The sequence below is a fragment of the Cladophialophora psammophila genome (genome assembly GCF_000585535.1).
Source record: "Cladophialophora psammophila CBS 110553 chromosome Unknown aczJe-supercont1.18, whole genome shotgun sequence".
Lineage (NCBI taxonomy): Eukaryota > Fungi > Ascomycota > Eurotiomycetes > Chaetothyriales > Herpotrichiellaceae > Cladophialophora > Cladophialophora psammophila.
The window spans coordinates 117,441-132,024 of NW_006912939.1; the positions used below are offsets into that span (position 1 = coordinate 117,441).

Below are 14,584 nucleotides of genomic sequence, written 5' to 3' on the forward strand. Positions count from 1 at the left end.
GAACAACTTCAACCGGGCGGCGCTGACACGAAATTGACGCGAGGCTTCCCACTTTACGCGACCACGTTTTAATTGGTTTGAGGCGCGTGGCTGGCACAGAACAGTTTTGGGTTCGCTGGGAAAGTGGGCGGAGCCGAATGAAGAAGAGGAATAGGAAGCGGGAGAAAGGGTTGAGATGAGATTGCTCCCTTCCATTTCACCTGGCATGCTCATTGCTCATACCCGGTACGAGTAATGCATTGATTCAATTGTCGGCGGTTGGTACGAGGATGGAATTTTTCCTTGGTCTTTTCTTTTCCTGACCATTCACGAGTCGTGCCCTGTGGCTTGCTCACTCACAGCCACCAAGAAGAGACATGGTCAAACATGGTCTACCAGTACATCCTCACAGCACCTTCTGTATTGCTATCGTGGCATCGCCAGCGCATCACATTCAACATCTACCCTCGGTTCCCTCTCCTCCCACCCTTCTTCCCCCGTTCAACGTGCGCTCTCAAGATCTTCCGGTGCTCAACCAAGCTTCTCTTCCCCTTGGACCTGGCCTTACTCAGCGTCATCAGGAAATTCTTCCTGCGCGCCTTCTCTTTATTAGTCGTGCCTTTGCCTTCCGACTCCTTTCGCTCCTTCTTCCGGGCTGCCTTGGATTTGTGTGCCTCACGGTCGTCCTTGTGTTCTTGCAGCAAGGCCAGTTTCTGCGCTCGAGTCGCCTTGCCGCGTGAGAGGGATGCCAGCCCTTCAATTTCTGCTGCCGTCAATGGGTCATCCCTGTGTCGTTGCGAATTCGTCTGCTGCGATGTGCTTGAGGCGTGATGTGACTTGTGATTCTTCATGAGCGAAGAGACTGTGGCCGTCGTCCGAAGCTCTTGCAACTTGGCCAAGTCAGCTGGTGTCAATATGCGAGTGGTGGCCAGATTCGACTTCTGCTGGGTCGTGCTTAGTTCTGCACCTTGGTCGGGCTTTTCTTCGCCTTCGTTCTCTTTGTCGTCGGTGGTGGATATCTGCAGATCGAACCGTACTTTCTTTGCCGACGGCTGCTCATCCTCGCTGTCACTGATGTTGATCTCTTCGTCACTTTCGACGTTGATCCATCCACCCGAATCATCGCTGTCTGCATCTTCCTCGACGTTCCATGCATTCCAGTCTTCTTCCTCACTCTCGTCCTCTTCATCCCCAGAGCCAGTTGCCGGAAGACCCTTCTCCAGCCTCTTCCGCTGCCTTTCTTGCTCTTTCCATTTTTCAAGTAGCTCTAAGCCTTCAATCTCGCCTACTGCCTCTTCGCCAAATCTCTGCGGCTTCTGTTCACCTGACTTCAGGCCCAGTGTGGCATCTCGCCCACGATCTTTCTTTCTGAGCATTTCAGCGCCGACTTGTCTATACAGGCTCAATAGGCCTTTTGCTGCCATCATCACCCCTTTATCTTTGCTTTTCCGATACATGACCAAATCCTGTAGCAAGGTGTCATTCATAGCCAACGGCTGCCGTACACAAATCTCGCGAATTGCATTCAATCCCGCTGCGGCTACCTCCCCGGCAGCTGCCTCCGATACAAACTCGTTGGCAATCTTCTGTACCAGAGGCTCCAATATATCCGGTGGCACCAGGTTGTGTGTGGACTGCGCCAACGACGCCAGAAATGATGTGACCGATGGTTGTCGAGGTGTCAGATACTTCAAAAAGTAAGAGTAAAAGCTGATGACGGTCAACTTGTGCAGCCCGATCAGCCTCGAGACAAGCTGCAACGCCAGCAACTTCTGCTCGAGATTTAACTTTGACCTTGTATTCTGTAGGTGCTTGGAAAACATGGACTCCGCAAAGCCTTGCGGATCATGCAAAAGATGTAATGCAGAGAAATTCAACGGATGAGGCTGGCCCTTTTTCTTCTCTTTCCGACGGACCGTTGCGGCGGCTTTTTCGAGTTTTCTCTCCGCCTTCTTACTCTTCTTGTTGACCCCGATCTGATGCCGCAGCTTGCTTATATCGACAGTTTCTTCGTCTGAGCTCTCATCCTCCAACTCTTCTCGTTCTTTGTCACCGCCTAAGAAGAAGCGCAGACCTCCGACCACAGATTTTTCGTTGTCGGCCAATGCGGCCTCTTTCATGATCTCAACCGCCTTTGCGTCCGTCCAGATCTGCCGCTTCCACATCTCTCTCGTAATCTTGACCGCCCACAGCCCCTTAGGGGACGATCGGTCGTCCGTGATCAGGTTGTGGAGGGTCGTCTGCACGCTGCGGTTGAGTTTGTGATTTGTGGTCTTCGAATTGGCGGAACGCAGGTCGCTCAGGATTTTCTGGAACAGCAGCGCTCGCAGTGACTTGCTGGGCGTCGCGGTGAGGATGGGGAAGAAACATTGTAGCAGGATGTGCGAGTCAATGATCTCCTTCTTCCTGAGCAGTACCAGACTGCCCACGATCTTCTCCCTCAACTCCGGCTCCAACGTGGCATGGTGCGCAGATAGAATCTCAATCAACTGCCGCGGAAAGTCCTTGGTCTCGTCCTTGTAGCAGTCCGCCACGTGCGCCACGAACTCGATCAGGTCGCGAAATGAGATGATGCCGCTCGAAGTGGCCGACGTCGGCGCCTGCATGAAGATCTGCCGCTGGTTCTCATACTGGATGTGCTGGTGGAGGAAGTCGGTGTGGTAGGATTTCGGGTCTCGTTTGATCTTGTTCTGCAGGTTGGCGAGGTCTGCGTCGACCTTTTCCAGCGCGCCCAGTTTGCGCTTGCCCATGTTTCTATTCTCCCACCCAATTTCAGCCCTGAAGGTGAATAGGTATAGCACCCTTTCTGCAACGTCGAAGCCAGCGTGTTGGGGGGGGGGGTTGGAAAAATTGCGGACTTTTTCCCAAGTGATCTGATCTAGATTAGATTCCACAAACAGCCTCACGGCATAATAAATTCCACTCGTCTGACAGCTAGTGTGGTGGCTGCTTCCAGGTGCCTCTTGCTGGAATCATAGGCTACAGCTGGCTATTACAGGTCACGCTGCGAAGTCTTTACAACAGTTTGTGGCTCAGTGCGACAATTCATCCTCAATCACACCTTGACACAAACTTGCATACTTCAGATCTACCCAATTTCTATCTCTAATATGTAGCTGGTTCCTCGGATAGCATTCCCCCTGGCAACTCTCAACTACCCCGTATACTAATTTCCTTCACTGATATGCACGCTGGACCTTCCGCCCAGGAAATCTGGCGGCCATATTTTATAATGACCAATACGAGCAAATTTGGACAACTCGATTTTGCCGTAGGATGAACCTCTATTCGCCACTGTGTGGGTTTATGAAGTATCAAAAAAAAATCAAAAAAAAAAAAAAGGTCTAGAGAAGATGTCCCGGGAACAGTGGAAGGGACCTCAACTACCATACGACTTATAGGTACAGAACTGCACTTTCCTCCGCGCATGGAAAGCATTCCCGCGGCCTAATCGAAGGTGGTCCTGCATATCTAAGCAGCTCCAAAGGAAATGCATGAAGGGGTGGAGGAACTAGCTGCGAGATCAGAATACGATGATCAGAGGCAGACCTCCTCTCCCTTCCAGATAGACGACTAGTGGTCCAAGTAGTGGGCATCGCGAGTCCTGGAATGAAGATATCTCTCTCTCTTCACACTATGCCAGCCTTCGAGTAATTGGGCGACCTAATTCCCTTCGCGGTAAGATGTCGGCTGCGGCGCTGGCGAGCATTCTTCCATGTCAGGTCTTCGAGCAAGGGGTTCCCCCCTCCTCGTCCCACGAGGATTGACGTTTTGACAAGCATGTGCTTATACCATCTTTGACATTGCTGAGTGTCGACTAGGTTCTTCAATGCAGTCCTCTAGCCAGGCATTCTCATGCACCATTCTCAGCGATCCGTTGTCGTCTAACGCAACCTTACTCCACTGGAATTTCAGGCGACGCCGGCCTTCGATCATATCTGCCTTAATAATGGCAACATGGTGAATTCGGCGCTCTTCTGGTGGTAATGAGAGTGGCCCCGTGGGCAAACAATATTCCACAAATTGGTCATGGCCTTCTTCGACAGCAATCATCTTCTCAACCACTCGCGGTGATGCAATATATGCCCAGACGCTTTCTCGATAGGGAACTTCTCGTAGTAGGCGCAAAGCCTTCCTGCGCAAAATCGGATCGCGACATTTGCTTGCCGCAAAGTATAACGGTGGTATCACTTCGACTTCGCAAGTGAATATGGGCCTGCTAATTTTATATCCGGGACTGTGGTCCATGACTTTTTCTGCCCCATTGACGATAGCTGCAAATTCATCCATGTACTCATCGAATGAGGTCTCCAACGGGCTCAAGCAGCAGCACAGCCAAACGTGGGAAACGCCCCATTGCATCAGAAGATAGGACGAGATCCACCCAGTTTCACCCTTTCGCAGGTCATCCGGAAGATGGAGGAAGGAATCTTTCCATCTTTGCAATTTTTCTAGACATATCTGCTGTCTTGGCCTCAACTTCTGCATTTCGTATTCATCGTGAGACAAGAGGGCATTTATTCGGACCACTTCGTACGCATCATACATGAGCTGGTACAGATGCTTTCGGAATTCGTCGAGCACTGACAAGGTGGCGATGGTGCTACGCCCTGTGTTGCATTCTGCAGCGTGATACTTCCACTCGGGGGGCGTCGGAGTAGCAAGGGTGGCCATTAGGATCGCTTTTCGTGACGAGAAAGCCGTCACCATCTCCTGGATGTCGGTGTTGGTCGTGGGCATCTGCAGAGTCTGAGAGTTCGAGAGATTCCGAGCCAGCAGTTTGTAAGCATTGTCCATCAGGCGCAATGCGTTACCGACGTTCCTCTGCTGAAACTCAAAACTGCCGAACAGGATGCAACTCAATAGAGTATATCCATTGTCCGCTTCGCCTTGTTCAAGCAGATGACGGAAACTTACAAGGGCCTTGTTATACCACTTCAGTGCTCGTCGGTGGTCGGCATTGACAACAACAGCAGTTGGACAACCAGTACCGAAAACAGCCGGCAGCTCCCGGTATTCAACATGCTCAAAGGCCCAACTAATCGTGACCACCATATGCCAAACAAAGGCATAAGACTGAGCGAGACGGGGGACCAATTCGAGCCAAAAGGGGACATCTATGATTCCTGCAAATACTGGCGCTGCGCGATGGATGAAATAATTGAAAGCCCATCTTTCATCAGCACTGCGTTGCGGTGCGTGCAGAGAGACCTCGGGTAGCAGAACTGGACACTTTGGAGTCGAGAACTGGTCCTCAGCAAAACGAATCTGGCGGATGATGGGCCCTTCGCACTTTCGACCGGTATCGGTGCATTTCCTGCAATACGGATGCGACTCGTCACACTTTATCCTACCTACGAGTGCCTATTAGTCTGCGTAGTCGCTGATGAGTTTGACGACAAGGGCCCATCCAGATACTGATGAGTCCGAGCAGAAGAAAAACCTACGGATCCTAGACAATGTCAGTACACTACCCCTCAAATTTTCAGGGACAGAGACATACTTGCAGGTCAAGCACCCAGTCTTGGATTTCGCCTGACCGCTCCGACGAGAGCTCATGGGACTACCATTCACAGTCTGAACGACCCTTGGCCGATTGCTGAATGCGTGGTTGGCTGCGCAAAATGATATTCGGTTGAATGGCCGCGGTGTCGAGGGAGCGCACAGAGAGCCTAAGCACGGAACATGCTGCCATTCAGTGCAGGCTCTGACATCAGAACTTCCCTCTAGAACCGGTCAAAAGGACCCCTGCCAGACCAGAGGAATCCCACATTCATGCGTTTGTTGGCAGGCAGGAGATCAAACTTTTGGTCCAAAGGGGGGCTTGTGGGATATCCCAGGCCTTAGTGGAGCTCCAGCACCATTGCCGATTCGACTCGCTCGGATTCTCGATCGAAACTGGTTAGTGTATTGGTCTGCGCTTTTCTATTTTCGTCGTTCGATATCAATGGGGCCAGTTCCTTGGGCCCTTGGACAAGCAGGAATTGTGACTGAAGATGAAGCTTCCAACCTTGTTTGCATGCGATCAATGCATGATCCGCAAAGGACGGACTTTCAATATCCGAGACACTGCGCGTAGCGGCTCTTGCTATGCTGCCACGCATTGAAATTGCGCCCTTCAAGTATGTGCTGGATGGTGGTATATGAAGGGTACATGTGCAAATCCAGCCCGGTGTCACAGATAACTGCCTCTTCCTCCCTATTTCTGAAACCAGCTGCCTTCGTTTACCCTAACAGTTGAGTTAATCGCCACTGTGAAGCATTGAAAATTACCTCCCTGTCCTTGTCCGAGTCCATTGCTGGAGTGTTAACCTACCCAGCCCAAGGTCAACGAATACGAGAGAATCAAGAGTTCGACTTATCCCCCCTTCCTTTCACTGGAATCACAATCCGTCAAGAACAACCTACCATGGGCCTCCCCGATCAGGTAGTTGTCCTTCTGTGCATCTTAGCCGCCGCGGGTGCTGTCTGCGTCGGCTTCGCTTTTCAGAGGCTGTTTGGCAGAGGAGATCTGGACGAGGGCGGTTTCAATCACAAGAAACCCGAGCAAGAAGCGTATATGAGGGAGGTGCGCTCCAGGAACATGGTGATGGCCTTTGGGGACATCAGGCCGCCGCATCACCATCCCCGAGAGATATGATATCGCTTCGCTGTACGCAACACGACGACGCAGGGCTCGTTCAAATGCTTCTCCTGGTGCTCTGGCCGAGATGGTGGTGGGAGGGGGGGCTTTTGTGACAGAAGGGAGAATTGACACTTCAGCCAACGCTGGATGGATGGCAAAGTGGCTGTGGCAGGGACAATTGGTGCGATACTGGAAGGGCACTCGGCACAATGGAAAGCGACAAGCAGCCAGACGCCAACATGGAGAACTCAGACACAGTCGGGCGAACCACCAAGTGAAGAGCACCCCCCGAGACACAGAAGCAAAATGCTATTACCGGGAACTCACCAACCCAACGCGGGTCTCTCGCGTCGGAAAAAAACAAAGAGGGTCAGAGCACATGTCGGTGGGAGGATGCGAGCAAGGATATAGGACATGGTTGGGGGGACACGTCGTGACGAGGGTCTCGGGAATGTTTAAAGTCCGGTTGTAGTCCAGGATTGTCGCAAAATAAAATGGCGGTGAACGATGCAGCGAGGCAGCCTCAAAAGGTTTTTTGCCCATTCCTTAAAAGGAGGTTTCGAGGGAGCAACGGGGATTTTGACGAGTGTTTGTCAACGTTTTCATGCCATTTCGAATTTTGTGGACATTGCCGCATCATCTAAGCCGCTGAATCTGCAACCCTGGCTGACCTCGTGGGTCCTCCGCGCGTGTGCTACACTCTCGAATGATGCTCTCCCAGAGCAGACGATGATGCCTAACATCTGCATGCTTGAAGTAGACTGCCATGAATTTGCCAGTCGTTACCATGTTTCGATCCGACCAGCAACAACATCCCATATCACCATTAACCGCTTTACCGATTGCTCTTGGCCACACGCTCCAACTCGTCCTTCTTCTTGATGGCGTAGGAGTTGCTGCTTCCCTTGGCAGCATTGATCAGCTCTTCGGCGAGGCACTCAGCAATGCTCTTGACGTTCCGGAACGCGGCTTCACGGGCGCCGATGGTGAGGAGGGCAATGGCCTGGTTGACGCGGCGGAGAGGGGAGACATCGACAGCCTGTCTTCGGACTGTGCCGGCGCTTCCGATTCTGGTGCTATCTTCGCGAGGGCCGCAGTTGACGATGGCATCGACGGCGATTTGAATGGGGTTCTGATCGGTCATGATGTGGATCTAGAAGAACAAAATGGGAGTCAGATATTCGTCCCTCGCACAGGGTTTTTTTCCAGGGCTCGCAAAGGAGGACAGAGAGACATACGATCTCAAATGAGTGTGCCACAATTCTAATCGCCATCAACTTCTTGCCGTTGTTGCGACCGTTCATCATCAGAGAGTTGGTCAGTCGTTCAATGATAGGGCATTGTGCCTTTCGGAAGCGCTTTGCGGCATATCGACCCGCGGAGTGGGAGATGTAGACTGGTGATCGGATCTGAATGTAGTCGCTACAAATGGTCTTGTCAGTGGGCTTTCCTTCGCGCAGTAATTGGTGTCCGGTATGGGCTTTCGTACGTCAAGGAGATATCTCTGACTTCGACATCCTCGTAACTCCAGCGCCCGAAGAGCTTCACGCTGCCGATTTCTTGCATGACATCTTTTGGTAGGACAGGCCAACCAGAGGTCGGGTTTTCGACTTCAACCTCGCCGTTGTCGGACATCTTGACGTGCTGGTTTTGCGGAATGTCGAATTTGGTACGGGTCGCTCGACGGCTGCGATCTCTCAGAGGCTCGATTTTTAGTTGTGGGATAAATTCATGCCAAGATCTGATTATCACGTGATGTATCAGCACCGAAATTTATCCGGCACAGGCTCGTAGGCCCCTCGGCCCCTTGAGGCTCGCAGATCAACAGACAAAACAGGCTTGTGACAAAGTAACATGAAATTTTGCTCCAGTACCTTGCCAAATTCATTTTCGATCCCTATTGAGCATGCAGAGCACATACTTGATGACTACAGCAATACCTACACTGAAACTCGCTTCTCTACACTAGCTCTTCTCACGTGTTCAACCTCGTGTTCTACCCCTCCAGCGGGTTTGGGTCCAACATAGTCTTTTCTTGCACCAAGGAACCACCAAACCGTGACGAAGGTCGTCAGACCTCCCCAGATCAAACAGGCATAATTCATGGTTTCCGCATTCGTGGGCAAAGCGAAAGGAAAACAGTAAATGACGAACCAGACGATCATGTATCCACACGCAATCATATTCAGCGCGACACCAAATTTTCCCAGTTGAAACGGGCCAAATTTGACGTTTTTGCGACCGGTCAGAAGATGAGGAAGGATGGCTGCGATATAGCTGTTCCCAAATTAGCAACTCCAGATGCAATGTCTCCCTTGAAGATCCCATCTGAAATACCTTGAAGAAGACATTAGCACGAAGCTGCCAACGAATGCATTGAAGGCCGTAGCACTCCCAACATAGATGCTACATTGTCCATCGTCAGCCATTTGCGGAACGTAATGTCTGGAACACTCACCAGCCCAGAACAGTCACCAGACAGCCACACACTAGAGTTGCATAGAGAGGCATTTCGAACCTCTGGGACACTTTGCTGATATACTGAGGAAACGGAGTCGCACCGTCTCGTCCGAGCGTCCATAATGTCCTGCCGGCTGTGATATATACTCCTACCAAGCAGGTTGCGATGCAGAAGAGGAATGGACACAGCAAGCCAATGGCACCTCCAGCTGACCCGGTTGCCTGGCGATATATCTCGGCAAGTGGGAACGGCGCATTGAACAGAGCTTCGTAGTCGTTGATTGCATACATCTGGAAATCTGTCAGCAACTAACAACGACGGCGGGACTATGATATGATCTCGCCAAAACGTTCGCCAAAACGTTTGGGAGATGGGGAACTTACGATCGCGATGATATAGCAGAGTCCGCTGACGAATCCGATGCTCATCTGCAGCCCGATGGCGATTGGAATGTTCTTGCTAGGATACGGAACCTCTTCGGCGATGTGACTGTTGTGCGGCAAAAGGTCAGCTTTCCAAATTCCCCGCGATCGTGAGGTTGTGCTTATTGAACGAACCTCACGGCATCTGGCGTTCCGACAGAGTATGCGCCGTTCAGCATTCCGGCAACAAACACAAACCCATTAGGATATCCTATGTCAGCAGTCCATTCGGTCCAAACAAAACTAGAGGAGGCATGTGGTGGATGTCCGCCGGATCCTGGCATTGCGGCCCTAGAAACAGTTAATCTTTCTTCTTGTATCACATCAACGGTGAGACCCACACAACGATAATAGTAACTAGGAGACCGCCCAGAAGGAGGACGATGCCTACAGTGTTCAAATAAGGCATCGCCCTGTTGAACAGGCAGACGCACAGGCAGGCAATCCAGGTTACAATCTAAATCACTTGTCAGCCAATGCCCACTATTGGGTCTGCCTCGCCCCGGCGCTTGTTCCCGACCTACCAGATAAGTCACAAAGACATGCCACCGCTTCGCAGTGAAGTCGCTGTGCTCGAGAGCATACATCTGCACGAACGTGTTCGCTGTCGAGAATGAGCTTCATATCGTTCAGCAAGAGCGGGGCACAAACCGAGGATGAAGCTCATTGATGCTGCACCAAACACCCATGCCAGCCAGTTCCAGTATCCGGCAAAGAATCTGTAGACCCAGAATGTCAGGCGATTTGACGAGGAACGTTTTGAAGATGGAGCATACCCAACCAGGCGACCCCATTTTTTGCCTGGAGTTACTGAAGCCCAATGATAAACCCCAGCGCTGGAAGGTATGGCTGAGGCCAATTCCGCCAAAGAGGCAGCCACTATCCAGTAGAAAACCGAAACTGCAATGAACTCATAGATGACTCCTGGAGGACCGCCGTTGAAGATGGCGACGAGGATCGACCCCCCGACAGCCGGCCATACGGTGCCAACTACAAGCCCGACCCCAGCAGCGGCGAGAAGGCTAAAGTTCCGCTCGAGTTCCTGTACGTGGCCAGAAGCATTGATGAGCTCAGTGACTCCCGTGTCCGCGGTGTTCGCAGTGTTTGAAGGGGAGTCAGTCGCGACCTCATTAGGCATAGGATCTTTCTTGTCATCCACGCTTGACATATTTGCGATTGTCACTAAAAGGTAACTTACAACAAAACTAACGGGGAAGGGAAAAGATGGAAGGAAACCCAACGCTGCTATATACTCATCTTCTCTATCGGCAACTCTGGGAAAGAGTCAGATAGGGGCGGCTCGCCCAGACCGTAGACCACGTTCGACGGGCAGGACACTCGGATCTGCGCTCGGTATTGATATCGGAGGGCATCCACTAATGAGCGCAGGATCCGGGATTCGTGGTTCATTCAATCAGTCGCTGACCCAGTGCTTGTCTTAAGACCAGCCGAGCCACGAAGACGACGTCTCTTAGGATCCAATTGGCAAATTTGGAGACAAGCGATAAATCCAGTCCAAGTTTCAGATAGGGGACCGAGCGGAGGGAGATAGCTGACACCAAATGTCAAGTAAGAAATCGAGCTTCAGGCACTCCATAGCCAAAGTCTCGAAGCCTGGTTTGGGCTGGAGACTAAATTTAATCAGGCAGGAGCGAACCATCTCCCCGGTACCCACGAGGCCAGTGCAGTTCTCCACCTTTGGCGTTGACCCAAAAAGAAAACTTTTCCAGAGACTCGGAGACGACGAGAGAGCATGGATGAGAAGCCGGACGATTCTTGGCTCTCGAGGTGTCCTGCGAATCGAATCAACGACTCCAGTGGTATCTTAGGTGATTACAGGGGGGCCGCGTCCAATTCCATACAACTTGACGGACAGCTTCGTCCCCTCCACATTTTCAGCCTTGAGCAGCTACACGGACATGTCCGTTGAGAAAGGTTGATGGTTTAGACGTCAAACTGCTGCCTTTGTAGGAGAGTGCGAATATCATCCAGGTCGACTGTCTTTATGTCCATCATGGCTGGAAGCTCGACCACGTTCTTAGGACTCGAGGGTTTTCATGTTTTCATCACAGGGTCCGCAGGGGGGATTGGAGGTGCTGCAGTAAAGGAATTTCTCGGTATGCATTCCTCCCACATAGTACCTCATATATACATGCCCTTGAGAGCAAGAATTGACAGTCATCCTCAGCTCTTGGGTGTCGCGTCACGGCATTTGACCGGAGATCCATTGATGTCTCGAAGCTATGTTCAACGCCAGAGCAGTCGTCGAGGCTCTTCACGACTCAGGGCGACTTGACCTCTGAAAACTCTGTCTCTGAAGCTTTCCAAGCCGCAACAGACCACTTCGGCCCCTTGAACATCTTAATAGCCAATGCTGGAATCACTGATGAAAGCTCTCATCCGCCAATATGGGAGATCGAGGAGAGTCTATGGGACAAGGTTTGATATATTCCAAAGAGCCTTGAATTGAACATTTTTACTCATATAACGAAGGTCAACACCAACAACATCAAGGGCACGTTCTTAACAGTCAAGCAATTCTTGCTCTCGGTGAAGAAGGCACAAGAAGCCCAAGGAACGGAACTTGACAACGTGTCCATTGTCATCACAGGTTCAGAAACTGGAAAGTTCGGCCAAGAAGGGCATGCAGAGTCAGTATTACTCAGGAGGCCCCAGGAAATTGCCAAAGGAGATACTAAAACGAATGGGTAGATATGCTTCTGGCAAAGCAGGCTTGCAGTATGGCCTCGTTCGCACAGTGAAGAACGAAATTGTCCGACTGAATTCGAAAGCTCGAATTAATGCAGTAGCTCCCGGATGGGTAAACACCCCTCTCATCGGTGACCGCTTAGACGATCCGAGGGAGATGTGGGCAGAATGCCAGGCCACCGTTGCGTTGAAGAAGATTGCACAACCTGAAGACGTAGCGCGTGCTATGGCGTTCTTAGCTAGCCATCGCGCTGCTGGTCATATCTCTGGGGAATGCATTTCTGTCGACGGTGGGATGGAAGGCCGGGTTATTTGGCGAGAGGAGCAGGTCCTCGGAAACAGCGGAAAGGAGACTAAGGTGCAAACGGTGACTATTCCTGCTTCATTGACTGCGGCTAAGAGGAGGCGGCGAATGCGAATTTGTCTCTCTGTTGACTTCGACGCCATATCAGGGTATCTGGGGACTGGTCATGATCCCCAGAACACACTCTCCGACTACTCAGCGGGCATTTTCAGCGCCAATGTGGGGGTTGGCAGGCTACTGCGTCTTTTCAAAAAGCACGGTATTTCCGACAAACTCACTTGGTTCGTCCCCGGCCACAGTCTCGAAACATTCCCATCGCAAGCGCGCGAGATCGCTGAAAGTGGAGCGGAGATCGGACTCCATGGGTATAGCCACGAGGGAGCATATGCGATGACCGTTCAACAGGAGAAAGACGTTTTGCAGAAATGCATTGACCTGATCACAGTGCTCCGACAAGGCAAGAAACCAGTCGGCTATCGAGCACCTCTCTACCAAATCCGAGAAACAACCGTTCGGCTTCTCCAGGACCACGACTTTCTCTATGACAGCAGTATGAACGCACACGATTCTTTACCTTACTTCCTAGTGAACCCCTTTCCACAAGAGCCACCGCATGTCCCGGATTACAAAAAGGATGCCAGTAGCTGGATGGTCCCCACCCCTGTACCCGAACAGCCGCAGCCAGGAACCGCCGAAGCCGACAAGGCTCTGGTGGAGATACCCGGAAGCTGGTATACAGAGGACATGACACCTGTGAGTCGCCTGGGTTCTGCAGAAATGACCTCACTGCTGACTCTATCAGCTCGGTTTTTATCCCTACGCTGCCAATACGCAAGGCTACGTTGGCGTAGATCTTGTGGAAAAGATGTGGTGGGATAGGTTCGAGTGGCTATGGGAAAATGAAAGCTGGTTGGATGAAGGGCCTGGGCAAGGTTATGGCTCCGTATATCCGTGAGTCACACTAATGCTGCTGCCATAAGCGATTCATCCGTTTGAGGCAATTTGCTAATCAAGGAAATGACCTTTTGTAGGATGATCTGGCACCCCGAAAGCGCTGGTCGAGCGCATATTGTGGGCATGATTGATCGATTCATCGGGAGGCTAGTGCTACGGCAACATGCAGCAGGGGACGGCGAGATCACATTCGAGACGATGGAAGATGTCGCACAAAGCTGGAAACAGCAGCGCTCGTAGAGAACCCAGACAGGATATTGGAGAGAACCTGGAATGTATAGGTCACGATTACCTAGGATTACCTCAGCTGTGGACGTGATGAAGTGGCTAGGCGGTGGCGTCCAGTAGCTCCTTCAGCCTGATGTGAGTTACTTGCATCGCTACTCGGGACGCTGTGAATAGATCTGGCCAGAAGCGGTGGAACAGAGAATGTGCTTTATTACTAGTTGCTCAAAACGTATAAAGAACAGGGTGGTGGTGCTGACTCTAGCATTTGCTGATTAAGCCCTCGCGGGTCGAAGGAGGGGGCGGTCGGGGCAGAACCCTATAGCCTGTCCTGGAAAGGGGCTGCGATTCCCGAGTAGATGTCCCGCATGCTCTACGGATAAAGGCTAGGGGGCTCACTGGGCTTGCCCACCTAAACTAAACCCCTTAAACATGGCTAGGCGCATGTGCCCCCCAGCAGCCACTTGCAATGGAGTGGGTGTGGTGGCTCCGGTTAAGCGTCGCCCGGGCTAGAGATCCAGCTCGAAACCAGCCAGAGCGGCATCACCTACTAGTTCAATATCCCCTTCCTGGTTCGCGCTTCAATGTTGCAGAACCCTGACAATCATGTCTGCTATCGGACTGACACAAGAAAAAAATGGATGATATACCCTTTACCGGCAAGCTTCGAGATCTTCCCTTCCTGTTGTTACCATCCATAGCAGTGATTACTTCCTCGTCACCGCTCATGCCCACCTGACTTCGAGTGACCCAACTGTCGGGACACTCTCACCGTCCCTCTCTCCCAATCACCTGCTGAACTGCACCCTCTCCTTCTCTCTTGCGCTCTCTAGTTGCTCCTTTCCCACCGTCTCCCGCCTCTTCAAGGCGGTCCTTCTCCCCTCAAATCGTCCTGACCGCATCCT

The 14,584-nt window shown here is 51.7% G+C and overlaps 6 protein-coding genes across 6 annotated transcripts; 2 read left to right on the plus strand and 4 right to left on the minus strand.

Moving 5' to 3' along the window:
* Positions 1-440: 440 nt before the first annotated feature.
* A1O5_09951 (uncharacterized protein) lies at positions 441-2,729 on the minus strand (the record flags this gene model as incomplete). The annotated part of the gene is made up of 1 exon (XM_007750529.1): positions 441-2,729. One exon carries the CDS (start codon positions 2,727-2,729, stop codon positions 441-443), a length of 2,289 nt encoding a protein of 762 aa, XP_007748719.1.
* Positions 2,730-3,765: 1,036 nt separating this feature from the next.
* A1O5_09952 (uncharacterized protein) lies at positions 3,766-5,034 on the minus strand (the record flags this gene model as incomplete). Its single annotated transcript, XM_007750530.1, has 1 exon — positions 3,766-5,034. One exon carries the CDS (start codon positions 5,032-5,034, stop codon positions 3,766-3,768), a length of 1,269 nt encoding a protein of 422 aa, XP_007748720.1.
* A 1,354-nt stretch (positions 5,035-6,388) lies between these two features.
* On the plus strand, positions 6,389-6,619 carry A1O5_09953 (uncharacterized protein; the record flags this gene model as incomplete). The annotated part of the gene is made up of 1 exon (XM_007750531.1): positions 6,389-6,619. The coding sequence occupies one exon, from the start codon at positions 6,389-6,391 to the stop codon at positions 6,617-6,619; it is 231 nt and encodes a 76-aa protein (XP_007748721.1).
* Positions 6,620-7,439: 820 nt separating this feature from the next.
* A1O5_09954 (40S ribosomal protein S5) lies at positions 7,440-8,239 on the minus strand (the record flags this gene model as incomplete). Its single annotated transcript, XM_007750532.1, has 3 exons — positions 7,440-7,757; positions 7,843-8,026; positions 8,094-8,239. 3 exons carry the CDS (start codon positions 8,237-8,239, stop codon positions 7,440-7,442), a joined length of 648 nt encoding a protein of 215 aa, XP_007748722.1.
* A 305-nt stretch (positions 8,240-8,544) lies between these two features.
* A1O5_09955 (uncharacterized protein) lies at positions 8,545-10,625 on the minus strand (the record flags this gene model as incomplete). The annotated part of the gene is made up of 9 exons (XM_007750533.1): positions 8,545-8,881; positions 8,942-9,010; positions 9,063-9,355; positions 9,449-9,554; positions 9,623-9,778; positions 9,829-9,944; positions 10,012-10,091; positions 10,139-10,206; positions 10,264-10,625. The coding sequence occupies 9 exons, from the start codon at positions 10,623-10,625 to the stop codon at positions 8,545-8,547; spliced, it is 1,587 nt and encodes a 528-aa protein (XP_007748723.1).
* An 876-nt stretch (positions 10,626-11,501) lies between these two features.
* On the plus strand, positions 11,502-13,694 carry A1O5_09956 (glucose 1-dehydrogenase; the record flags this gene model as incomplete). Its single annotated transcript, XM_007750534.1, has 6 exons — positions 11,502-11,604; positions 11,676-11,926; positions 11,981-12,138; positions 12,200-13,253; positions 13,303-13,451; positions 13,532-13,694. 6 exons carry the CDS (start codon positions 11,502-11,504, stop codon positions 13,692-13,694), a joined length of 1,878 nt encoding a protein of 625 aa, XP_007748724.1.
* Between the last annotated feature and the right edge of the window lie 890 nt (positions 13,695-14,584).